This window comes from Aquarana catesbeiana, linkage group LG07 (genome assembly GCF_042186555.1).
Source record: "Aquarana catesbeiana isolate 2022-GZ linkage group LG07, ASM4218655v1, whole genome shotgun sequence".
NCBI classification, from domain to species: domain Eukaryota; kingdom Metazoa; phylum Chordata; class Amphibia; order Anura; family Ranidae; genus Aquarana; species Aquarana catesbeiana.
The window spans coordinates 20,838,735-20,866,275 of NC_133330.1; the positions used below are offsets into that span (position 1 = coordinate 20,838,735).

Genomic DNA, 27,541 nt, shown 5'->3' on the forward strand with positions numbered 1-27,541 from the left:
ACCTTTATGGAGAAGGTGGAAATAACGGGGCTATGCCCTGGCCATTTTATCATCCGGTAAACGACATTTTATATGCGCCACGGATTCTACAAATACAAGACGTTCATGAATATACATGAGCAGCAAGCGGACCGGCGAGGCGGAACGTGCAATTAGGCGCTGCTGACGTCAGCAGTGATTTATGAACTTGGGAGGCATAAATCAGAAAATACTTGGCAAGAAGTATATTTACGTCTCGGAGTTATTGCTGTTGGGCTCGAAGAGGCTCATTATTCTTCGACAACTGCGGACTTCAGCGTGTTAAATGCGGGACGTAAAGTTTTCTATAGACCATAATTCATAAACAGCCACAGAGTGATATTTCGCAAACATAGTAACTAAATGGATATCGCCACCCCCACACATTTATTAAACCTTCCTTAGCTAGAGCCGGCCATAAATATAAATGGTTTTACACATAAAAGCAACGATCAGTGGAAAAAAGAAGACCGATTACTTGTTCTGGCGCCCAGTCATAGTCTCTTCTCCCCATTGTTGGGCAAAGAGCTGTCCAAAGAATCTTCACATCGGAGAAACTAAGGACTCGTTCACATCGGCGTACGTAAGAGTACGCTCAAATCAGGGTCATGTTTGCCTCCGATCACCCCAATTCCTTCACACCTCAGATCACCCCAATTCCTTCACCTTCACACCTCAGATAACCCCAACTCCTGTACCTTCACACCTCACATCACCCCAATTCCTGCACCTTCACACCTCACGTCACCCCAATTCCTGCACCTTCACATGTCAGATCAGCCTATATCCTGCACTTTCACACCTCAGGTAACCCCAATTCCTGCACCTTCACACCTCACCCCAATTCCTGCACCTTCACACCTCACCCCAATTCCTGCACCTTCACATGTCAGATCACCCCAATTCCTGCACCTTCACATGTCAGATCACCCCAATTCCTGCACCTTCACACCTTAGGTCACCCCAATTCCTGCACCTTCACACCTCACCCCAATTCCTGCACGTCACCCCCAATTCCTGCACCTTCACACCTCACGTCACCCCAATTCCTGCACCTTCAGACCTCACGTCACCCCAATTCCTGCACCTTCACACCTTAGGTCACCCCAATTCCTGCACCTTCACACCTTAGGTCACCCCAATTCCTGCACCTTCACACCTTAGGTCACCCCAATTCCTGCACCTTCACACCTCAGGTCACCCCAATTCCTGCACCTTCACACCTCACCCCAATTCCTGCACCTTCACACCTCACGTCACCCCAATTCCTGCACCTTCACATGTCAGATCAGCCTATATCCTGCACCTTCACACCTCAGGTGACCCCAATTCCTGCACCTTCACACCTTAGGTCACCCCAATTCCTGCACCTTCACACCTTAGGTCACCCCAATTCCTGCACCTTCACACCTTAGGTCACCCCAATTTCTGCACCTTCACACCTCACCCCAATTCCTGCACCTTCACACCTTAGGTCACCCCAATTCCTGCACCTTCACACCTCACGTCACCCCAATTCCTGCACCTTCACATGTCAGATCACCCCAATTCCTGCACCTTCACACCTTAGGTCACCCCAATTCCTGCACCTTCACACCTTAGGTCACCCCAATTCCTGCACCTTCACACCTCACCCCAATTCCTGCACGTCACCCCAATTCCTGCACCTTCACACCTCACGTCACCCCAATTCCTGCACCTTCACACCTCACGTCACCCCAATTCCTGCACCTTCACACCTCACGTCACCCCAATTCCTGCACCTTCACACCTCACGTCACCCCAATTCCTGCACCTTCACACCTTACGTCACCCCAATTCCTGCACCTTCACACCTCACGTCACCCCAATTCCTGCACCTTCACACCTCACGTCACCCCGATTCCTGCACCTTCACACCTCACGTCACCCCAATTCCTGCACCTTCACACCTCACGTCACCCCAATTCCTGCACCTTCACACCTCACGTCACCCCAATTCCTGCACCTTCACACCTCACGTCACCCCAATTCCTGCACCTTCACACCTCACGTCACCCCAATTCCTGCACCTTCACACCTCACGTCACCCCAATTCCTGCACCTTCACACCTCACGTCACCCCAATTCCTGCACCTTCACACCTCACGTCACCCCAATTCCTGCACCTTCACACCTCACGTCACCCCAATTCCTGCACCTTCACACCTCAGGTCACCCCATTTCCTTCACACCTCAGATCACAATTCCTTCACATCTCAGATCACCCCAACTCCTTCACAGCTTAGATCACCCCAATTCCTGCACCTTCACACCTCAGATCACCCCAATTGCTGCACCTTCACACCTCAGATCATTCCAATTTCTTCACTTTCACAACTCAGATCACCCCAATTCCTGCACCTTGACACTTTAGATCACACAGTTCCTTCACAGCTCAGATCTCCCCCAATTCCTGCACCTTCACACCTCAGATCACCCCAGTTCCTGCACTATTCCTGTTCCAGTGTTCTATTGATTAGTGCAGATCGTTGGATAATGCCTCCAATGATCTGCGCATGAGCAGTAGGCAGCGTCACTCCAGCTGATCTCCCGATCAGCTGGCGTGATGTCAACATTGCGAATGCGCAGATCATCTGAGGCATTATCCGACGATCAGCAAAGCGCGGAGGGAGAATGTGATCGTCACATTCTGCCTTGCTCTCTCTGTGCATGCGCGAGATATCACCGCGATTTGCCGATTGTTGGATAATGCCTCAGACGTTCTGCGCATGTGCAGTGTTGATGCCAAGCCAGCTGATCAAGAGATCAGCTGGAGTGACCTTATGTCCTGTGCATGCGCAGATCGTCGGAGGCATTATCCGACGAGATGCACTATTCGACAGAGCACCAGTATCAACTGCACAATTCTATACTCCCTTATTGTCCCCGTCACCAGGACACCATATAAGGACACAGACAGCAATAAAAACGCTTTAACAGCTTTTATTTAGGATTCTAAAAACGGCAACAATACGAATATACAACAAAGAACGATATAATTTTCTTCTTGTGTAATTTCTTGCTGACGTAAAACCCCGATTACCTTTAGGGTTAAAGATCCCAATTCTGCTCGGCTTATGCAACCCAACCGTTCAATGTTGTCATTTACACACAACGAGTCCTTTTCATGGCGGAGTTAGGCTCAGTGTGAATGTGGGAGAAGAAACAAAGCCCGCTCCACTAACTTCTTATAGACTGGCTCCCCTCCAACGCCAATTGTACAGAAAATGTGAAAGACAAATGCAGTTTCACAGCTAGGCTGAAAGTTCCGTTTTGCAAGACGGCAGCGATAACGAGCCTGAGAAACGCTTCCAGGAAAGGATTAAAGTAGAACTAAAAAGGCAAAACTTTTTTTTGTTAGTTTTGGATAGAGTGGAGGGGGATTGGAACACCTCTGTTTTTATTGCTGCCCCCGTTAGAGCTGCACCATTCTGGCTAAAATGAGAATTACGATTTTTTCTTTGCTTAGAAGATAGATCACGATTCTCGCGGCGTAACATCATCTTTCACATTAAAACAAAAACAAAAAAATTTGGCTAACTTTACTGTTTCGTTTTTTGTTTTTTTATTCATTGAAGTGTATTTTTTTTCCCCAAAAAATTGCGTTTAAAGGACCGCTGGGCAAATACAGTGTGACATAAAATGTTGCAGCAATTGACATTTTATTCCCTAGGGTCTCTGCTAAAATATATATATATATATATATATATATATATATATATATATATATATAATGTTTGGGGGTTCCAAGTAATTTTCTAGCAAAAAATATTGATTTTAACTTAAGAAACAAATGTCAGGAAAAGATTTAGACTTTAAGTGGTTAAACTTCATACATGTTGTTTAAAAACTTGGCAGACTGCCTGGATTTTTTTTTTTTTTTCCACAGAAGTTTATCCCTTTGATCTAAGAAGGAAGAGTTTGTTACAATGTTTCAAGTTAAAAACTTGGCAGACTGCCCAGATGTTTTCTTTTGACAGCTAAGTGAGCAGATAAGTCTCTCCACTTGTTATATGAAAGAATCTGCAAACTCTGCAATAGAGATCGTCAGGGGGGTTGAATCGAGATCACGATTTTTTAAAAGATTAATTGTGCAGCTCTAGCCCCCATTATGCAGATTTACCCTCTCTATTTGTCCTATTTACCGTAATAAGTGAAACGAAATCCCAAATTTTGGGCACCAGAACAGGAATGGGGGGGGGGGGGGGGGGATGTCCAATGCGGACACTACCTTTGGTGACAACCAGGGATTCCCTCGGTTTGAAAGAATTTCCTCTCACTTCCTGTTTTGGCTGTGGGTCAGGAAGGAAGTGAAGGGAAATCTCCCTTATGGGGCACAGACAGCAAAAACAAAAAACTCACAGGGGTTAGTTACCCTAGGTTCTGATTACATTGAACTTGTTCTGTAATTCTTAAAACGTTGTGCTGCTTATCCAAGAAGCATCTTCAACTCTTGACAAGTGTCAGGAAACGTCTTCAATGACATAGAACAATTCCAGTTCAACGTGACTATTAGTAGCCATTTGTTTTAATTTTTCAGCACTCCTCTCCTTATATACACTGTCCGCTGTCATACCCTCCTCTCCTGTAAACACTCTCCACCATCATACCCTCCTCTCCTGTACACACTCCCCGCCATCATACCCTCCTCTCCTGTACACACTCCCCGCCATCATATCCTCCTCTCCTGTACACTCTTCCCGCTGTCATATCCTCCCTTGCACACACCGCCCACCGTCATACCCTCCTCCCTTGCACACACTGCCTGCTGTCATACCCTCCTCTCCTGCACACACTGCCCACCATCATACCCTCCTCTCCTGCACACACAGCCTGCCGTCATACCCTTCTCTCCTGCACACACAACTCGCAGTCATGCCCTTCTCTCCTGCACACACAGCCCACCGTCAAACCCTTCTCATCTGCACACACAACTTGCGGTCATACCCTTCTCTCCTGCACATACAGCCTGTCGTCATACCCTCCTCTTCTGCACACACTGCCCGCCGTCATAACGTCCTCTCCTGCACACACTGCCCACCATCATGACGTCCTCTCCTGCACACACTGCCCGCCATCATGACGTCCTCTCCTGCACACACTGCTCGCCGTCATGACGTCCTCTCCTGCACACACTGCTCGCCGTCATGACGTCCTCTCCTGCACACACTGCTCGCCGTCATGACGTCCTCTCCTGCACACACTGCTCGCCGTCATGACGTCCTCTCCTGCACACACTGCCCGCCGTCATGACGTCCTCTCCTGCACACACTGCCCGCCGTCATGACGTCCTCTCCTGCACACACTGCCCGCCGTCATGACGTCCTCTCCTGCACACACTGCCCGCCGTCATGACGTCCTCTCCTGCACACACTGCCCGCCGTCATGACGTCCTCTCCTGCACACACTGCCCGCCGTCATGACGTCCTCTCCTGCACACACTGCCCGCCGTCATACCCTCCTCTCCTGCACACACTGCCCGCCGTCATACCCTCCTCTCCTGCACACACTGCCCGCCGTCATAACGTCCTCTCCTGCACACACTGCCCGCCATAATAGCCTTCTCTCCTGCACACACAACCCGCGGTCAAACCCTCCTCTCCTGCACACACAGCTCGCCGTCATACCCTCCTCCCCTGCACACACAGCCCGCCATCATACCCTCCTCTCCAGCACACACTGCCTGCCGTCATACCCTCCTCTCTTGCAAACACTGCCCGCCATTATACCCTCCTCTCCTGCACATACGGACCCTGCACACCCTCCACATGCCTCTGCTGCACATACTGCCTGCCACACGCCTCTCTACACTGCCTGCTATCCTTAGGAGGGGGAATTTGGGGAGCAGCAGGGGGTAAGAACTGTTCCAGGAGGGGAAATGTAGCGGGGCTTGCTAGGAATGGTTATTTAGGGGTAATTGTGTTGGGAGGGGGATTGTGCTAAAAGAGGCAATATGGTAAAGGGGGGAAGGGAATTGTGCTAGGAGGGGAATTTGAGGGGGGAGGATTTGTGCTAGTAAGGATGAATAAAGGGTGTTTGTGTTAGGAGGGGAAATTCAGGGGAGAAGGGATATTTGCGCTGGGGTGGGGGTAGATTGGGGGGAGGGATTTGTGCTGGGACAGGGGATTTGGAGTGAGGAGGAGGGGAGAGAGGATGTGTACTTGGAGAGGAAATATGAGGAATTTGAAGGATAGAGGATTTCTAATTGTAGGGGTATTTATTTATTTTGTGCTGGAAGGATGGGATTTCAAGAGGGGGGCGGTTTGGGGTAGATTTGTACTGGGAGGAGAGGGAATTTATGTTTAGAGGGTAAGAATGCATACTGGTGCTCAATTTTATTGGGGGGGGGGGGGGGATTTTTGCTGACAATTAATGTTCATATATCTGGGGGGGGGCAGTTTGGCCTGGGCCCTAGATGGCCTTGTCCCAACACTGCTGCCCACTGTCCTACCCTCTGTAGACCCTGATGTTAGCTCCTACCACCACTCATTAAGCCTGGCAGAGTGAAGGGCAGCTCAGAATTGCTCGGACCCCCCGCCCCTTCACAAATCACTGTTAATAGGTGAAAAATGTACCTGTAAAAGAAAAAAAGGCAACTTACCTTTCTCCTGCATTCAGTAGTGACGTTCCCGTCCTACCAGGAATATTCCTACTGAATGCAGAGCAGATGAAATCTCACAAATGTGACACTTCACTGCATTGCAAAGGCATCTTCTGGCAAGATTTTGGCTGCTTTGTATTCCCCAGGATCTGGCCAGGATTAAGATGTCTTCTTCATCTAGGTGCCACGGGAAGAAGAAAGAGGGGAGACACGTTTGACCCCTTTTTTTCCTTTACAGGCACATTTTACACCCAATAATGGAAGGTGCGTGTAAAGGGGGTCAGGCCCGAGCAATGTGAGTGAACCTTGTATTTTACTGCAAGCTCAAAAATCACAATAATTGTTGTTAACCACTTCCCGTCTGGCCTATAGACAAATGACGGCCGAGTGGTGGCTGTCTGGTCAGGAAAAGCTGGCCGCATAGCCGATTGATCAGAATGCTGGCTCGCTGACGGTACCATGTGACGAATCACAGCAGGACACATTATAGTTGTACACAATGGATGGCTTCCTTTCATGGCATCTAGCATTGCTAGCTGTGATTGGTCAATTTGATTACATGGTGCGGACAGGGCCAAATCACAGACCATCTGTAAGATGTGATTAGCTTTGACCTATCACAGATAATCACAACAAAACAGACTGAATGATTCCATTTCATTCAGTAAAATGCTTGCTTATAGCAATGTAATTCACTTCTATAAAACAACCATGTGTAAAAAAGAAAAAAAAAATCCTGATCGCTTCCTTAGAGTAGTACAATGTCACTATGGTAACATTATATTGCTCTGGTTACAGCATGTTAAAAAAATAAAATACATTTTTTTTTCCAAAAAAAAAAAAAACTAAAAAAAAAGTAAAAATAAACAATGCATGTTAAAAAAAAATACATTTAAAAAAAAAAAAAAATCTAAGGCCCCTTTCACACTGGGGCGGTGGGGGCGTCGGCGGTAAAACAGCGCTATTTTTAGCGATGTTTTACCGTCGTTTTTGCGGCTGTATTCGCCCGCTAGCGGTGCGGTTTTAACCCCCGCTGGCGGCTGAAAAAGGGTTAAATCCGCTCGTACTGCGCGGCTAGAGCCGCGGTATTACCGCGGTATAGCCGCGTTGTCCCATTGATTTCAATGGGCAGGAGCGGTTTAGGAGCGGTGAATACACCGCTCCTTCACCGCTCCAAAGAAGCGGTTGGCAGGACTTTTTTTACCGTCTTGCCAGCGCATCGCTTCAATGTGAAAGCCCTCGGGCTTTCACACTGAACAAACAGCGGAGGCTGTTTAGGGGCGGTTTGTAGGCGGTATTTTTAGCGCAATACCGCCTGCAAACCACCCCAGTGTGAAAGTGGCCTAATTAAAGAAAAAAAAAAAAAGTTTAAAAACAATTCCCCCCCCCCCCCCCCCCCCATACGGTCACCAGTCAGTGTCCCTGATCACCGCCACACCAGTTATATGATGACGCTGTACTGCACTGGCGACAGTATGTAAAACAAAATTGTGAAATAATTTTTTGGAAAAGAAATAAAAAAAAAATTAAAAAAAAAAGACAACTTCAAAAAATCTCGCCATGACTCTTTCTAAATACCTTGAACTGTCTACTTTCCAGAAAGGGGATATTTGGGGGATATTTGTACTGTGCTGGCATTTTAGAAATGAGATCGGTCGTCAGTATATTAGGATTGATCGATTTTAAGATATATACCATAGTGGGACTCTATAACTTTCCTACAGACTAAATATTTTCATTCTTTTCGTTTATTCAGCAAAAAAAAAAATAAATAAATAAAAACCCAGTGGTGCTTAAATACCAAATGAAAGCTCTATTTGTGTGAGCAAAAAGCGCTGAAAGCTAAAAATTGGCCTGGGCAGGAAAGGCGTAAAAGTGCCCGGTATGGAAGTGGTTAAAGAGAAGGACAGATCCTTTGGCTTATAAAGCATTTCCCAGGAGTATGTTATTAATAATACCAATAATAATACTACTAATACTACTAATAACACTAAATACTATTATTAGTATTATTAGGATTAGTATTATTATTAGCAGTAGTATTATTCGTAATATGAATAATACTACTAATAATACTACTAATATGAATAATAATACTAATACTACTAATATGAATAATAATACTAATAATACTAATACTACTAACACTAATACTATTATTAGTATTAGTAGTATTATTAGTAGTAGTAGTAGTAGTAGTAATACTAATCATAATACTAATAATAATACTAATACGAATAATAATATTATTATTATTATACAGGATTTATATAGCGCCAAATGTTTACGCATCGCTTTACAATATAAAAAAGGGAGACAATACGGTTATAATACAATAAAATACAAGAGGATTAAGAAGGCCCTGTTCAGAAGAGCTTACAATCTAATAGTGTTACATCTGTGTATGTCGCCGTCTTGCCTGGAGTTCGGCTTCAAGACAAAGTTAGGAAATGAATTGCGTTTTGCAAGGAGTGAACAAACAAACAAATGGAAACAATTTAAAGGCGGAACACGATTCCATTAAAATTAGCCATTATTCGCTACATAACCTTCCGCCAACGAGCAGCGCTGTCAGTCATCGTACAGACAGACATAGCGAAAGCAATTTGTTGCGCGCCTCACGGGGAGCGGAGCGATTTTCCTTTTTTTTTTTTTTTTTTTTTTTTGTATGGTGGTGAAATGGAATGTCGCAGATGTATAATTGAGTCATTTGGCACGTTCCTCATTGCGGCAGATCGATTCCCTGAAACGCCGGGTGGGAGGAGCCGGCTGACTCGCCAACATACTTCAATCCCCTCCGGCATTCAGAGGGTTTAATAGGCAAGGCGAGAAAACGTAATGAGCGATTTTCCTCAATCTAAGCTGGAGGATAACATTGCATTTTCTGCAGAATTCAAAACCGCGGGGATCCGGGAGTACGGCCACCACTGCACAAGCATTAAAGACATTACTGGCCAAAAGTACCCTTAAAGGGGCAAACCCGGCCACAAATGCAGATAGCGAATGTTTAACCACTTCAGCCCCTGAAGGTGTACCCCCCTTCACGACAAAGCCATTTTTTTGCGATACGGCACTGCTTTTGCGATACTTCAACTGACAATTGTGCGGTCGTTCGACGCAGTACCCAAATAAAATTGATGTTCTTTTTTCCCCCACAAATAGAGCTTTTTTTTGGTATTTGATCACCTCTGCGGTTTATATTTTTTGCTCTATAAAACAAAAAAAGACCAACAATTTTTAAAATATATATATATCATTTTTTTTTTTTCTGCTATAAGACATATAATAAAAAACTGTAAAAAATCTAATTTCTTCAGTTTAGGCCAATATGTATTCTGCTACTTATTTTTGGTAAAAAAAAAATCCAAATAAGCGTATATAGATTGGTTTGCAAAAAAGTTATAGCTCTACAAACTATGGGATATTTTTATGGAATTTTTGTTATTTATTTTTTTACTAGTAATGGCGGAGATCAGCGACTTATAGTGGGACTGCGACATTGTGGTGGACAAAAATCGTACACTGACACTTTATTGGGGACCAGTGACACTTATACAGTGATCAGTGCTAAATAATATGCACTGTCACTGTACTAAGGACAATGGCAGGGAAGGGGGTTAACATCAGGGGCAGGGAGTAGGGAGTGCTTTCTAAATGTGTGGGGGGGAGGTGCTTGTACTGTAAGAAGACAAAGATCCGTGTTCCTGCAGAAACACAAGGCCTCTGTCTTCCCCTGTAACAGAACACCAATCTGCCATGTGTACATAGGCAGACCGCTGTTCAGTCTGCCTCGGGAACGATCGCCCGGAAACCCGCTGATTGGCTCCTGCTGTGTCAAATCACAGCAGAAGCTGGTCGCCGGCGGAGCGCGCCCCCAGACCAGGAAGAGCGAAATCACGTACAGGTATGAGATTTCACGCAGAGAGGCCGCCCCACTTCAGTAAATGTACATGGGGTGGTCCAGAAGTGGTTAACCACTTAAGTACCGAGCCTCTTTTTGACACTTGTTGTTTACAAGTTAAAATATTAATTTTTTTTGATAGAAAATTACTTGAAACCCCCAAACATTACTTATATTTTTTTGCAGACACCCTAGAGAATGAAATGGCAGTCATTGCAATACTTTATGTCACACCGTATTTGCGCAGCGGTCTTACAAGTGCACCCCCCTCCCCCCTGAAAGGTGTCAAATGTGACACCGGAGGGGGGGGGAGGGTTCCGAAAAGCGGAAGTTCCATTTTTGTGTGGAACTCCGCTTTAAGGTTCAAAAAATCCTTTAGGCTTCATTCACATTTGGGCGCTCCGGAAATCGCAGGAGATTCTGCCTGTGATTCCAGAATCGCAGCAAACTGCGGGGAGATGGAAGCCCCGTCAGTGATTACTACCGCTTTAAGTCAGAGGAGATGATGAATGGTTTTAGGTCATCACTGTAACTATGAAACTGCAGGAATCCTTGAATGAGGATTATAAAACGGCCCCCAACCGGGAGGTCAGTGTTCCAGGACACGGAGCACATTATGAAACGAGCAATTATGCCGGTCCTGGGAATGATATATTACTACACTTCTCTTCCCATACCACACTGAACCTTACATACAGCGGGTATAGAAAAGAATCACACCCCCCCCCTTTAAAATAATCACATTTTCTATCTTTTCAGCCTGAAATGAAGACAGACACTGTTTTTGTTCTATCAAACTGTATTTACCAGTGCAACTTATAACATCCAAGTAAAAAGATAGAACACCAACATGTCAGAAAAAAATAAGAATCACCGAGTTGGAAAAAGGACCCCCCCTTGTGGCAGTATTTTGTTAAACCACATTTTGCTTTAAAGGATCACTACAGATATGTTTGTTATTTTAAAAAAAAAAATTGTTATACTTACCTCCACTGTGCAGCTCGTTTTGCACAGAGTGGCCCCGAACCTCCTCTTCTGGGGTCCCTCGGCGGCTGTCTCGGCCCCCCCCCCCCCCCCCTCAAGGACTCAACATTTTCATGCAAGCTCCCTCGCATGGCGTTGAGTGCTCGCGGGCGCGCTCTCGTGATACAGCCATAGCCACTCACTGTATCACTCGGCCCCGCTCCCCGGCGCACCACGTCATTGGATGTGATTAACAGCAGCGCAAGCCAATGGCTGCACTGCTTTCAATCCATCCCCTGTAACCACTAGAATGCATTAAGGTGAAAAAACTTTTACCTTTACAACCCCTTTAATTCCGGCCTTTAGCCTGCTGGGAAATGTCTCCACTAACTTTGCACATCTAGACTTTGCAATATTTACCCGCTCTTCTTTGCAGAACTGCTCAAGTTCAGCTCAATTTGATGGTGACCGTTTTGCGGACTGCAGTCTTCAAGTCACTCCACAGATTTTCAATGGGGTTTAAAGTGGTTGTAAACCCTTTTTTGTCTTACTTTTATCTATAGGTAAGCCTAGAATATAGGCAGCACAAAGAAGGTTTTTTTTACCTTTATGTATAGAATGGATGAAGGTAGGGCTGGGGAAAAAAAAATCGTTTTGAATCTTGAATCGAGTAGAGAGATCAAATCGATTCAAATTTTCAGCAAATCGTTTAGATTTTTTTTTTTTTTCACCAGGACCGGCGCCGACACTGCGCCGGTCCTGAGGAGCTGCGGGCAGGAGTTTTTTTAGACGAGGCCGCGGCTCCAGCCTAGTCCGCGAGGCCAGACGCCGCAGACTAGGCCGAAGCCGTGGCCTCGCCTAAAAACTCCTGCCCGCAGCTCCTCGGGACCGGCGCGGTGTCCATCCAAAAAAAAAAAAAAAAAAACTCGATTCGAATTGTGAATCGAGTTTTTTCTTTTTTTTTTTCTTTTTTTTAAATCGCAGGTTTTTTTTTTTTGGGGAAAATTGCCCAACTCTGGATGAAGGTTAATCATTCTTCTTGGAAGGAGTCATGAACTCATTTCTGAGCACCATGCTAATTGTTCCTTTCTTCACAGCCGCTCAACATGCATTTTTGTGGGCATGCCTTCTTACTCAAGCCAATCTGACTGCCTTAAATACACACTAAAGAATCTGTGCTGCTTCCTCTGGGTCTAACATTCTTAAAGTGGTTGTAATTCCAGATGAAAAAAAAAAAAAAAAAGGTTGCCATTCCCCTGCCCTGCCTTGTTGCTATGAGCTTGCTAAGACTAGGGGTGCAACGGATCAAAAAACTCACGGATCGGATCGATCCTCAGATCAGAGTCACGGATCAGATCATTTTTGGATCAGCAAAAAAAAAAAAAACACACAAATCTTGTTACACCCACCAGAGTTTTAGATTTAAAAGCTATTTTCAACACAAAACCGAGCTTATATGCATAAATACAGTATTTGTAGATCGGACAGACTGTTTAGATGTTAGATTTTAAAATCTAACATCTAAACAGTCTGTCCGATCTACAAATACTGTATTTATGCATATAAGCTCGGTTTTGTGTTGAAAATAGCTTTTAAATCTAAAACTCCGGTGGGTGTAACAAGATGTCCGCTTGCCCCCTTCTCACTCTATCATTACTGTACTGTGCAGGAGTGTGGGGTGTAGCAAGATGGAGGCGACGAAACGTCACTTCCTGCCGAGACAGCAGCCGCTTCCGGGTGTACCAAGATGGCCGCCGCTCCGGAGCTAGGCCGAAGCCGCGGCCTTTCCTATGGCCGTGGCCGCCGAGTGCTCCGCGGATCGCGGGTGTGCCGATCCGCGGAGGTTGATCCGTACGGATCACGGATCGGCGACGATCCGTTGCACCCCTAGCTAAGACACTCCCAGCGGTTACTTTTTATCCCAACCAAAACAATCGGTTCACCAATTGCATTCTCCTTTGGTTGGTTTCTCTAACTGTGATGGTGAGCTGTAGAAGCTGGGAGTGTCTTGGCAATGTCCGAGCAACATGGCAGGAAAAGGGGGTGCCATCCCTGGTAATTTTGCAGCCAGATGTAGGTGTAGGTCATTAATGACCTATAAATATTTATGTAGGTCATAAATGACCTACACTTTTAGCAAAGGTACAATTCAAATTGTCAAAACGGCACAGTTTGCTATTATCTACAGTCTTTCCTTAGTTGAATGAGCCGTTTTTGGTAAAGTGAACTAACCCTAAGGTAATACAAACAAGTTTTTTTTTTGTTTTGTTTTATTTCAGTAGCATATGGAAGGCAAAATATACCGTATATACTTGAGTATAAGCCGAGTTTTGTCAGCACATTTTTTTTGTGCTGAAAATGCCCCCCCTCGGCTTATATTCGAGTCACAGCACTTTTCTGCAGCAGAGAATGATGATATTTTCCGAACCGACTTTGGGGCCCCTTGGTGCTAGGAACCCCAAATTTGGTGTGCAACCCCTGTGGAACTAGCACTACAACATATCCAAAGCTGGGGTTCCTAGCACCAAGTGACCCCGAGATACGGGGCCCCAAATTGGGTTCGGAAAATGTCATTCTCTGCTGCAGAAAAGTGCTTGACATTTTCTGAACTGACTTTGGGGCCCCGTATCTCGGGGGGCCACTTGGTGCTAGGAACGCCAGCTTGGATATGTTGTAGTGCTAGTTCCACTGGGTTTGCACACCAAGTTTGGGGTTCCTAGCACCAAGTGGCCCCGAAATACGGGGCCCCAAAGTCGGTCAACTGCGTCCATCTGCAGCAATGTCATTTCAGGACCCTTTGGGTCCAGAGACCCCAAATTTTGGCTGCAGCTAGGGGGCATCTAGGAACCCTTAACTACCAAGATTGAAGTTCGGGGGATCTATAGCTGCAAATGGGCACAGTGAGGCTGTAAATGGGCACTGTTGACCCTCTTTTTCCACTTACAATAGCTGCGCATTTCTCACCCTAGGCTTATACTCGAGTCAATAAGTTTTCCCAGTTTTTTGTGGTAAAATTACCTGCCTCGGCTTATACTCGAGTATATACGGTAAGTAGATTAAATTTCAGTTTTCTCCTCTGTTACAGAAAAGAGCATATGATGGTTATTGCCAGGACTTGGGCTACATAGATTGACCTGATTTACAACATTTTTTTTTTTACAGCAGAGGTATACAATGGGTGGGCAGTCGGAGCTCCCTCTCCGCATCTCGTGGTATAATATTCAATGACAAGAGCGTACCTTTAATCCCAAGAAGAACGTTCTTGAGAAGGTATAGAGGCCTCTAATCACGGAGCATGAATGGCAGGTTAATAGAGAGCAGCAGGCATTATTTCAAAGTACATTTTTGCATAATGGAAGAGTCTAGATTGAGGGGTAAAATCGATTAAGGAAGAGAAGAGAGAGACAAAAAGTAAGAGCAGAGCCAGAGGTCAAAAGTGTGCGGCAGTAAATCTGATTTTGATGCTTTTATTGTTGGAGGTTGGCTTAGCGGACGGGAGATGATCTGGGATACTCACAGTTATGAGAACATTGCGGGATGATCATGGCGATGTTGAAGTAATCAAAGCAAATTCCACAGTGCAGCAAGTCATCGAGAGCCTGCAAGACAGACAGAGGGGGGATCAGCGATCAGACAGACAGAGGGGATCAGACAGACGGGGGGGGATCAACAGGGGATCAGACAGACGGGGGGGGGATCAACAGGGGATCAGACAGACGGGGGGGGGATCAACAGGGGATCAGACAGACGGGGGGGGGAGCAACAGGGGATCAGGCAGACGGGGGGGGTAGACAGAGGGGGGATCAACAGGGGATCAGACAGACAGGGGGGGGGGGATCAACAGGGGATCAGACAGACGGGGGGGGATCAACAGGGGATCAGACAGACGGGGGGGGATCAACAGGGGATCAGACAGACGGGGGGGGATCAACAGGGGATCAGACAGACGGGGGGGGATCAACAGGGGATCAGACAGACGGGGGGGGGGATCAACAGGGGATCAGACAGACGGGGGGGGGGATCAACAGGGGATCAGACAGACGGGGGGGGGGGGATCAACAGGGGATCAGACAGACGGGGGGGGGGATCAACAGGGGATCAGACAGACGGGGGGGGGATCAACAGGGGATCAGACAGACGGGGGGGGGGGATCAACAGGGGATCAGACAGACGGGGGGGGGGATCAACAGGGGATCAGACAGACGGGGGGGGGGATCAACAGGGGATCAGACAGACGGGGGGGGGGGATCAACAGGGGATCAGACAGACGGGGGGGGGGGGGATCAACAGGGGATCAGACAGACGGGGGGGGGGGATCAACAGGGGATCAGACAGACGGGGGGGGGGGATCAACAGGGGATCAGACAGACGGGGGGGGGGGATCAACAGGGGATCAGACAGACGGGGGGGGGATCAACAGGGGATCAGACAGACGGGGGGGGGGATCAACAGGGGATCAGACAGACAGGGGGGGGGGGGATCAACAGGGGATCAGACAGACAGGGGGGGGGGGGATCAACAGGGGATCAGACAGACAGGGGGGGGGGGGGATCAACAGGGGATCAGACAGACAGGGGGGGGGGGGATCAACAGGGGATCAGACAGACAGGGGGGGGGGGATCAACAGGGGATCAGACAGACGGGGGGGGGGGATCAACAGGGGATCAGACAGACAGGGGGGGGGATCAACAGGGGATCAGACAGACAGGGGGGGGGGGATCAACAGGGGATCAGACAGACAGGGGGGGGGATCAACAGGGGATCAGACGGGGGGGGGGGGATCAACAGGGGATCAGACAGGGGGGGGGGGGATCAACAGGGGATCAGACAGACAGGGGGGGGGGGGATCAACAGGGGATCAGACAAACAGGGGGGGGATCAACAGGGGATCAGACAGACGGGGGGGGGGGATCAACAGGGGATCAGACAAACAGGGGAGGGGGAGATCAACAGGGGATCAGACAGACAGGGGGGGGGGATCAACAGGGGATCAGACAGACAGGGGGGGATCAACAGGGGATCAGACAGACGGGGGGGATCAACAGGGGATCAGACAGACGGGGGGGGTAGACAGGGGATCAGACAGACGGGGGGGGGATCAACAGGGGATCAGACAGACGGGGGGGATCAACAGGGGGGGAAATCACCAGGGGATCAGACGGGGGGGGGAATCAACAGGGGATCAGACAGACAGAGGGCTCAGCAGACAGGGCAATGAGAGCAATCAGCATAATCAGAAGGGCCAGCAGCCTGCTTGTGTGATTGGCTCACTGATTTTCCCGGAAGTCTGCACTAGGATACAAGTCAGATTTTAGGCACCCCCTGCAATAAGAATTTCAGTTTTGGTGAGATTCCCCCCACCCCCCAAAGGTTAAAGAGGTGCTACAGTCAGCAAACCCAATTCTCAGTAAACACTTCTTTGGTATTGTCTGTACAGGACACAAACAGCTTTTTCTTCAGGATAACAAAAGAAAGGAATTTGCAACAAAGTTTCCTAAAATCCCTGCAATGTACATAGATCTAAATAACAAAAACTGTGCTGCGCTACTAAATAATTAAATGTGCAAAACCAATAAAAATTTAATAGGAACCGTATATAAAAAAATATAGTACTAACGAGTCCAAATAAATATGTGAGTAAATACAAAGTTCATCAAAATATCAAGTGATTGATTGAAGTAAATCCAAGAGTCTCAATTCACCAAAACGTGCAAAAATGCAAATCCATGCTTGCGCTCGCCTCACACAGGAGTCAAATCAGAAGTGTTCCTCTCTGGGGATAACGGAGATTACTGGAGTGGTAAAGACACTTTCACTCCTCTTACTCGATAGAGTGCACGTTTTGGTGAATTGAAACTCTTGGATTTACTTCAATCAATCACTTGTTATTTTGATGAACTTTGTATTTACTCACATATTTATTTGGACTCATTAGTACTATATTTTTATATACGGTTCCTTTTGAATTTTATTGGTTTTGCACATTTCATTATTTAGTAGCGCAGTTTTTGTTATTTCTATCAGTCTTAGTGGAGTGAAAGCACTTTAAGTGACAGCAGCTACTTTTCATTTACAATTGATTTTCACATATTGCTTTGATTGCGTCGATTGACATTTGCACAATGTACATAGATTACCCAGAGGGGAGTGGGGTTTTTTTTTTTTTTTCCCCTCATCAAAAGTGGAGTTACTCTTTAAGGCTGAGTTCAGAAGTCCAGCAGTAAAATCTAGGAGGCCTGGAAAATATCAGCTCATTGCCACGAGTTAAAATACCTTTAAAGAAAGAAATTCCACATGCAATGGACTCAGAGCTCCCGGGTCTCATATTTACCTCAATCATCATAAACAGTATAGATTACAGAGGAATATGAGACATGTAACCTCCAATCACTGGTGACAAAGCTCAGAGCAATCGCCCCGCTACACCAACATAATGAGGAAAATGCAGCCGGAGAGATATCGGTGTACATAGAGCTATATGACCTGCGAGGAATGAGGAGGTCATTTGTGTGTTGGGGGGCGCAAGTAATGTCTGTAACATTATATATATATATATATAGTGCAACGGATCAAAAAACTCACGGTTCGGATCATTTTCGGATCAAAAAAAAAATCTCCCCCACTGTAACATCCGCAATCTCCCCCACTGTAATAATATATTGGCAGGGTATGGCAGAGTACTGGCAGGGTATTGCAGAGTACTGGCAGGGTATGGCAGAGTACTGGCAGGGTATGGCAGAGTACTGGCAGGGTATGGCAGAGTACTGGCAGGGTATGGCAGAGTACTGGCACTGCTGCCATCTGATCTCTCCCCTCCACTGTGCAGATCAGTACACAGAGGGGAGAGAGGAACCGGCGTCATGACATGAGGCCGGTTTGTTTACAAGTGATCGCTCCGTCATTTGATGGAGCGTTCATGTGGTAAACGGCCGCCGGGTGTACCAAGATGGTCGCCGCTCCGGAGCTAGGCCGAAGCCTTTCCTAAGGCCGAGGCACGCTCCGCGGAACGCATGTGTGCCAATCCGAACAGGCTGAACCGTTGACGATCCGTTGCACCCCATTATATATATATATATTTATATTACACACACATACACATGGACTAAAGCCAGCCATGCATGCATAGAAATTCGGTTCGACCGGCTGAGATACGATCCATGTAGGGCAGGCTAATTGTACCCAAGTTGATCCATTGAATCAGCCCATCGGATTTTTCTACAAACGGTTACTGCCGGCAGCTGTAGCCGCTAGCAGTAACCATTCAATTTTGCTGGGCAAAACCCCCCCACCCCCGCTGGCAGAATACAATAGCGCAGGGGGAGGCACGCCTCCATTAACCACTTCCATATCGCTGAACGTCATGTGACGGCCTGGACTTTCAGTGGAGATATCTGAATGACGGGTGCAGCTGCAAGCATCATTCAGATTTTTCTTCTTCTGACGGCGATTCTCTGCACTGTAAAAACAATCATAGCGGCTTGATTTTATAGGCGGGGGATGGGAAGTGTCCGCCCACCCCCCCTCTGCTCTCTCGATCTTCTACTGGCTCGCCCGTGCGAACAGCGAGCCAGCGGTGACCGTTTACCATAAAGCATACCATGGACCAGATGGTCCCCGGCAATCTCTATGACCTTCGGAGGCTGGGCGCGACGTTATGACGTCACGTTCGGCCTTGGCAGATGTAAACATTCCCCATTGAAAATGTCACCTATGACGAAACGCGTCTGGGAGGGTACGCAGTGACGTCACCACGCTGTTCGAGAGGAGGACAGGCTCCTGTATGTGCCGGCCGGCATTTGTTTTTGTGCAAACTTTTCTCGTTTTTATATAAGTGCATTACTTATCTTTTATTAAATACTTGAACTGTATTACACTATGGTCAGTTTCTTTTTCCTACGAGCACATTCACAACACCATCCGAGCACGGCTACGTGAGATACCCAGGTGGTTTTCCCTGCCAATGGTCCGGTTCCTGTGATTTCCAGGGGTCATCTGCGCAAGCTAAAGGCCGTGGCTGGGTCGCAGCCGAATGCTCTTTATGCTTGCCATCTGGTAAGGAGACTTTAGATACGGTGGTCGGGCACTTTCATATTGTGTGAAGTCACCATGGCGTCATTGGAGGATTGAAAGGTATGGACGATTTTTCAATTCACACTTGAACATTGTTTTTTCTATCACATTTTTATTTTCAAGCCTAGAGGAGAAAAGTGGGGACTTTTTTTTTTTATCTTTTGCTTTTAAAAAAAGTAGAGGAGAGATTTGGGAACTTATAGACCCCAAATCTCTCCATAAAGTTGTATGTATGATGTAATAACAGTTGATAGTAGATCCGCCACCAAAGACACCAGAAGCTACTTACCAGAGGGATTGAACTCAAATAGGTGTACACCTAGTGAGTCAATCAAGCTTTGTGGTATAATATACCAAGGGGATCAGATGCTCTATCCAGATATGACCTCCAGATGGAGCTCCGAAGAGGTTTAAGGTATGGATTAACTCAGTAGATATAGGCAGTCAGCCCCACCATTAAAAAAGAGGAAGGCATAGCATAACTCCGTATGGAAATTTTAATACATGAAAAGCAAAGGAAATACACTCACGTGTTTAGCAGTAAAATCAAGCGCTTGTATAAAAGAAGACAGTGGTTTTAGTATATCCTCCCGACGTGTTTCGACTTAGAAGTCATCATCTGGGGATGTACTGTGACATACTGAAGCAGAGCATGATCCCCTCCCTTCGGAGACTGGACCGCAGGGCAGTATTCCAACATGATAACGACCCCAAACACACCTCCAAGATGATCACTGCTTTGCCAAAGAAGCTGAGGGTAAAGGTGATGGACTGGCCAAGCATGTCTCCAGACCTAAACCCTATTGATCATCTGTGGGACATCCTCAAACGGAAGGTGGAGGAGCACAAGGTCTCTAACATCCACCAGCTCTGTGATGTCATCATGGAGGAGTGGAAGAGGACTCCAGTGGCAACCTGTGAAGCTCTGGTGAACTCCATGCCCAAGAGAGTTAAGGCAGTGCTGGAAAATAATGGTGTCCACACAAAATATTGACACTTTGGGCCCAATGTGGACATTTTCACTTAGGGGACTGTGAAGGAATGTAATGAACATAATCATATTCATAAAAATGCCTATTTTCTTATGTGTATACATGTTTCTATGCAACTCCTTACTTATTATAAAGTAAAACAGCTCAGCTCTGCTTTGGAACCAAAGATGGCGTCTACCCCCTGCTGCCCCCGCCCTGGAGGTATGAGGAAGTAAAGAAGAAGAAGAACCAACAACAACCAAGCCTCCAACATCACGTTTCTGCACCCCTCTTGTATTTCAGCCAAAAAGATGTACCTTTTAGACTGACCACATTTACATAGTAGTGACCTACAATCTATTGTTCTTTGTGTATAAAACGTTGGGCAGCGCCCTGCAATAAACAGAGATGTGGAAGTAATCAAACTGAACAGGTGTCAGTGATTGCTCCCGGCGTACACACACATCCACACTGCCTAATTAGGACCAGCAGCAGACATCTCATTTGAGCCGGTGTTCTGCCGAGAAAGTTCCGCTCGGCGGATTAGTTCCCCCCTCTACTGCGCATGCGCAGTAGGAGCCGGCGGAAATAGCCGAAGCGGAACAGCTGAAAATCAGCTGTACACGGCGCCTGTAAGAGGGCCCCTCGCGGGCTCGCTTCGATCGCCACGAATCGCTCGCCACGCTTCGGGCACGGCCTCGCTGCGCTCGGCACTTTTAGATTCCCCCTCTAGGTCCACTTGGATGGTGGGGAAGGAACCTGGACCCAGAGCGCAGGCGCCATGTACAGCTGATTGAAGCGTTTGAGCTTCGGCTATCTCCGGCGGCCGACAGTGGTACGTACTGCGCAGGCGCCGCGCCTGCGCAGTACAGGGGGGGAACCTATCCGCCGAAGGAACTTATTCGGCAAGACACCGGATTGCGGCTCTGATCCATTACAGGTGTACTCACTTTTGTTGCCAGCGGTTTAGACATTAATGGCTGTGTGTTGAGTTATTTTGAGGGGACAGCAAATTTACACTGTTATACAAGCTGTACACTCACTACTTTACATTGTAGCAAAGTGTCATTTCTTCAGTGTTGTCACATGAAAAGATAGAAGAAAATATTTACAGAAATGTGAGGGGTGTACTCACTTTTGTGAGATACTGTATGTTTGGGGATTCTAAGTAATTTTCTGACACTTCCAGGTCTTGGCTGCGCACCGGCTGTGATCACACACAGCGGGAGCCCAGCGGTGGGTACCGCAGACTCGATGTCCCCCGGCACCCACCAAATTGTTCAGTACACAAGCAGAACGGCGCTGTCAGTAGGGAAGGCATGGATCTTAGTCTTCTCTTAGTAAGCACCTCCCCCACAGCACACAAAAATTAGCTAGGCACACAGTTAACCCTTTGATCGCCCCTGATGTTTACCCCTTCCCAGTCAGTGTCATTAGTACAGTGACAGTGTATATTTTTAGCACTGATCACTAAATGTCACTGGTTCCGAATAACCGTCAAGAGTGTCATTTAGTGTCAGAATGCCTTCTGCAATATCGCAGTCCCACTATAAGTCGCTGATCGCCGCCATTGCTAGTATGAAAAAATATATATATATATACCATAGTTTGTAGACAGAATAACTTTTGCACAAACCAATCAATAAACACTTATTGGGATTTTTTTACTAAAATTTGTAGCAGAATACATATTGGCCTAAATTGATGACAAAATTAGATTTTATAGCAGAAAGTAAAAAATATTGTTTTCAAAATTGTCGCTCTTTTTTTGTTTATAGCGCAAAAAATAAAAACCGCAGAGGTGATCAAATACCACCAAAAGAAAACCAAAATATATATATTTATCAAGAGTTTTAAGTAATTTTCTCGCTCCCCTTACATGTCTCATCACCTGAAACACAGAACCCCTGAACCCCTCCGACGCTGCGCTCCCTGAACCCCTCCAACACTGCGCTCCCCAAACACCTCCGACGCTGCGCCCCCCAAACACCTCCGACGCTGCGCCCCCCAAACACCTCCGACGCTGCACCCCCCAACGCTGCACCCCCCCAACCCCTCCAACTCTGCACCCCCCAACGCTGCACCCCCCCAAGCTGCGCCCCCCAAACCCCTCAGACGCTGCGCTCCCCAACCCTGCACCCCCCCACCCCTTCGAAGCTGCACCCCCCAAGCTGCACTCCCGAACCCTGCGCCCCCCCAACCCCTCCGACGCTGCACCCCCCAACGCTGCACCCCCCCAACCCTTCTGACGCTGCACCCCCCCAAGCTGCGCTCCCCAACCCTGCGCCCCCCAAACCCCTCAGACGCTGCGCTCTCCAACCCTGCACCCCCCAACCCCTCCGAAGCTGCACCCCCCCCCAAGCTGCGCTCCCGAACCCTGCGCCCCCCCAACCCCTCTGACGCTGCACCCCCCAACGCTGCACCCCCCCAACCCTTCTGACGCTGCACCCCCCCAAGCTGCGCTCCCCAACCCTGCGCCCCCCAAACCCCTCAGACGCTGCGCTCCCGAACCCTGCGCCCCCCCCAACCCCTCCGACGCTGCACACCCCCCAAGCTGCGCTCCCGAACCCTGCGCCCCCCCAACCCCTCCGACGCTGCACACCCCCCAAGCTGCGCTCCCGAACCCTGCGCCCCCCCAACACCTCCGACGCTGCACCCCCCAACGCTGCACCCCCCCAACCCTTCTGACGCTGCACCCCCCCCCAAGCTGCGCTCCCCAACCCTGCGCCCCCCAAACCCCTCAGACGCTGCGCTCCCGAACCCTGCGCCCCCCCCAACCCCTCCGACGCTGCACACCCCCCAAGCTGCGCTCCCGAACCCTGCGCCCCCCCAACACCTCCGACGCTGCACCCCCCAACGCTGCACCCCCCCAACCCTTCTGACGCTGCACCCCCCCAAGCTGCGCTCCCCAACCCTGCGCCCCCCAAACCCCTCAGACGCTGCGCTCCCGAACCCTGCGCCCCCCCAACCCCTTCGACGCTGCACCCCCCCAAGCTGCGCTCCCGAACCCTGCGCCCCCCCCAACCCCTCCGACGCTGCACACCCCCCAAGCTGCGCTCCCCAACCCTGCGCCCCCCAAACCCCTCAGACGCTGCGCTCCCGAACCCTGCGCCCCCCCCAACCCCTCCGACGCTGCACCCCCCCAAGCTGCGCTCCCGAACCCTGCGCCCCCCCCAACCCCTCCGACGCTGCACACCCCCCAAGCTGCGCTCCCCAACCCTGCGCCCCCCAAACCCCTCAGACGCTGCGCTCCCGAACCCTGCGCCCCCCCCAACCCCTCCGACGCTGCACCCCCCCAAGCTGCGCTCCCGAACCCTGCGCCCCCCCCAACCCCTCCGACGCTGCACACCCCCCAAGCTGCGCTCCCGAACCCTGCGCCCCCCTCAACCCCTCCGAAGCTGCGCCTCCCCAACGCTGCACTCCCCAACCCTGCGCCCCCCCTAACCCCTCCAACGCTGCACCCTCCAAACCCCTTCGACGCTGCACTCCCCAACCCTGCGCCCCCCCAACCGCTCCAACACTGCACCCCCCAACCCCTCTGACTCTGCATTCCCCCAACCCTGCGCCCCCTCAACCCCTCTGATGCTGAGCCCCCGAACCCCTCATTGATCCTCAGTGAACAGGACTCAGTCTGGGGGGTTCTGGGACATCAGGACTGACATTAGAGCCCATCACTCTGCACCCCTAATACCCCCAACCGTCCCCTCTATCACCCCCGCCTCTCTGATGTTTTGGGGTGAAGTCTCACCTGTAGGGGGTCCGCCCTGTGGCCCCCAGGGGCCCTCTCTGTAGCGGTTGTCATGGCGCCCTGTGCTCGACTCACAGCTGATTCTCCGAAATTCCCGCGCCGAGCAGCGAGACACGCCCCCTCCTTTCCTGCCCGGCCGCGGGGGATCCTGGGAGTTGTAGTCAGAGAGGAGAGATGAGAGCGGAGGAGGAGGGGGAGCTGTGCCCGGGGGTCCTATTCGTGTAACCTCCCCTCCCCCTCATATCACAGACGGGGTGGGGGGCACTGGGCTGCTGAATAACTAATAATAATGCAATATTCCAATAATCATCTCTCGAAAAATGTTCCAAGGAGGGGGGAGAGATTTATTTTTTGGACCCCCCAACTAATACTGTAACCCCCCCCCCCCCCCCGACCGTGTTGCGGGGTGACAACGCTTCCCCCCCAGACAGCCAATCACAGAGCGTTGTCACACAAGGAAAACACAGAAGGGACAGGGCTGCTATGAACTTTTTTCTTTTTTACATTTTGTTTTTTTGTTTTATTATTTTTGTATTATTATTATCTTTTAACTTTTTTATTTTTAGGCATATTTTTTAATTTTTTTTTTTTTTTCTTTGTTAGTAGTAGTTGTATTTATTGTTATTATAATTTGTATTTTTACTTTTTTGTTTGCAGTGTTTTTTTTATTAAGTGTTCAGTAAACAAATAAAGCGCATTTAAAGAAGAAACTGGTCACAGTTTGAAACATTTGTGTCCTAACAGAACAAAATACAGAGATAATAATAGTCTCTGAAGGCTGGATAGAAAGCCAATGCCGAGGGTCCTCCCGACTTACCCCGGGGGGGGTCCGTTATCTCCAATATTATGCTGTCTGATATACTTAGTAGGATTTCAATACCTTTTTCGTAGAGAATGCAAAGCCGCAAACCACCATATGTAGGTGAAGGTGATCCACAATTAAACAGGGATCAAAGAGTCTATAATAGAGAAAGAGAGGGGAAAAAGTCGGGGGTAAGCATTACTTTTTATTTTCAGGTAGTAGTAGTATTTTTTATTAATATATTTTTTTAATATTTTATTTTTAGGTATTATAAGTAGTAGTATTTCCATTTTTTAAATTTTTCTACTTTTTATAATAATAATAATAATTATTATTATTATTATTAAGTATATATATCTATCTATATATAGATATATATAGATAGATATATATATCTATCTATATATATACATTTTTTTTTTTACTTTTTTTTTTTTTTAGGTCTAAATCCATTTCAATGTATAACCAGTCTCAGTGAACACAATATACAGGGATATGGGACACAGGTTAAACTGGATGAACCGCTGTCTTAATACAACCTTACCAACCGAGTACCAGCCTGTTATATCTCTTCACTATCAGACCATTTTTCAGTTTTCGTCACTGTCATAATTTGACCGACAATTACTCCGCCATGCAACGTTGTACCCAAATTAATTTTATATCTTTCTTTTGAGACAGATGGAGCGATCTTTTGGTGGTATTTATTATCCACAATTTTGTTTTGTTTTGGGTTTTTTTGGTTGTTTTTTTTTTTTTTTTTTTTTTTACTATAAAAAGGTACACAGTAATTAATTTCCACCACTAGATGTCCTCAGTGTTTTAGGTTCTATGACACTCTATGGATCGCTGTGAGTGCAGGGTGTCATGGACCACATAGGGGTGTCTCACTGCACTCACCATGTACTCTTCACCCAGCCTGTCTCTGTACTTTTCCTGTCTCAGTACTGACAGTAGTAGTATTTATTATTATTATTATTATTATTATGATTTCCATTTTTTTTAAACATTTTTTTTTTTACTTTTTATTTTTTAGGTTTTAATAGTAGTATTTATTATTGTAGAGAGTGATAGGTGTCCTGGGAGTTACACATCAAGTCAAAGCCTGCTTTGTGATAGTGAATGGCAGTCTCAGTCCAGGACCCCCACCAGGTCGGTATTTATTATTATTATTGTATTTTTTTTTTTTATTTTCAGGTAGTAGTAGTATTTTTTATTATTATCATTATTATTTTAATTTTATTTTTTTTTTTACTTTTAGGTATTATTAGTAGTAGTTGTATTTATGATTATGTTTATTTTTTTTACATTTTTAGGTATTAGTAGTAGTAATTATAATTATTATTAATATACATACAGGGATTATTATACATTATGGGAAGTAACCCATGTGGAAAAATATGCAAATAATGGCTATGGCAAAAAATGAAAGTATATAGGGATGGAGGTGTGTCACTGGTGACCCCAGACCTTTTTTGTTTATATTGAACCCGGGTGGAAGACACCCACAACCTCAACCTGGTCTGTTGTCACTTATGCCATTATACACGTGTTCACCATCCATCACATGGCGTTGGGGGCGGAGCCTGGTGTGCCCTTCCGGGGATATAAATCAGAGGTCTGACATGGCGAGAATTTCAACCTCCACGGTGGCTTTACTCCACTCGTGGAAGTTCTCCGTGGAGGGCTAGCACTCACCCACCTCACTCAGGTATACTCATTTACTCCCTTATGTTTTTACTCTGAGCACTCATCTTTGAGTCTGCCATTGGACTCTCACAGAGATTCTTTTTACACATCTGTCGTCTATTTTCCCAATTTTTCCTTCCTTTTTTTGATTGCCCTCACTGACACCCCTGTTGTTCTTTGTACCTCTTCATCAATCTGTGCCTCGGTCTCCATGTCCATACCATCATTGGACTAGGCTGTCTCATTCATAAATACAGTTGCGCTCATAAGTTTACATACCCTGGCAGAATTTATGGTTTCTTGGCCATTTTTCAGAGAATATGAATGATAACACAAAAACTTTTCTTTCACTCATGGTTAGTGTTTGGCTGAAGCCATTTATTATCAATCAAACTGTGTTTACTCTTTTTAAATAATAATGGCAACAGAAATTACCCAAATGACCCTGATCAAAAGTTTACATGCTCCAGTTATTAATACCATGTATTGCCCCCTTTAACATCAATGACAGCTTGAAGTCTTTTGTGGTATTTGTGGATGAGGCTCTTTATGGTGAAGCTTCCCCTTCCTCTCGGCAAAAAGCCTCCAGTTCCTGTAAATTCTTGGGCTGTCTTGCATGAACTGCAAATTTGAGATCTCCCCAGAGTGGCTCAATGATATTGAGGTCAAGAGACTGAGATGGCCACTCCAGAACCTTCACTTTTTTCTGCTGTAGCCAATGACAGGTCGACTTGGCCTTTTGTTTTGGATCATTGTC

The 27,541-nt window shown here is 47.3% G+C and overlaps 1 protein-coding gene across 1 annotated transcript in view; it reads right to left on the bottom strand.

Moving 5' to 3' along the window:
- RAD18 (RAD18 E3 ubiquitin protein ligase) overlaps positions 1-24,419 on the bottom strand; it is a 418,996-nt gene extending 394,577 nt beyond the window's left edge. The window contains exons 1-2 of the mRNA XM_073591734.1: positions 24,294-24,419; positions 15,022-15,103 (exon numbers count right to left, since the gene is read on the bottom strand). Coding sequence (XP_073447835.1) covers positions 15,022-15,103; positions 24,294-24,347 — 136 coding nt within the window. The 5' untranslated portion in view covers positions 24,348-24,419. The remainder of the gene's footprint in view (positions 1-15,021; positions 15,104-24,293) is intronic.
- Between the last annotated feature and the right edge of the window lie 3,122 nt (positions 24,420-27,541).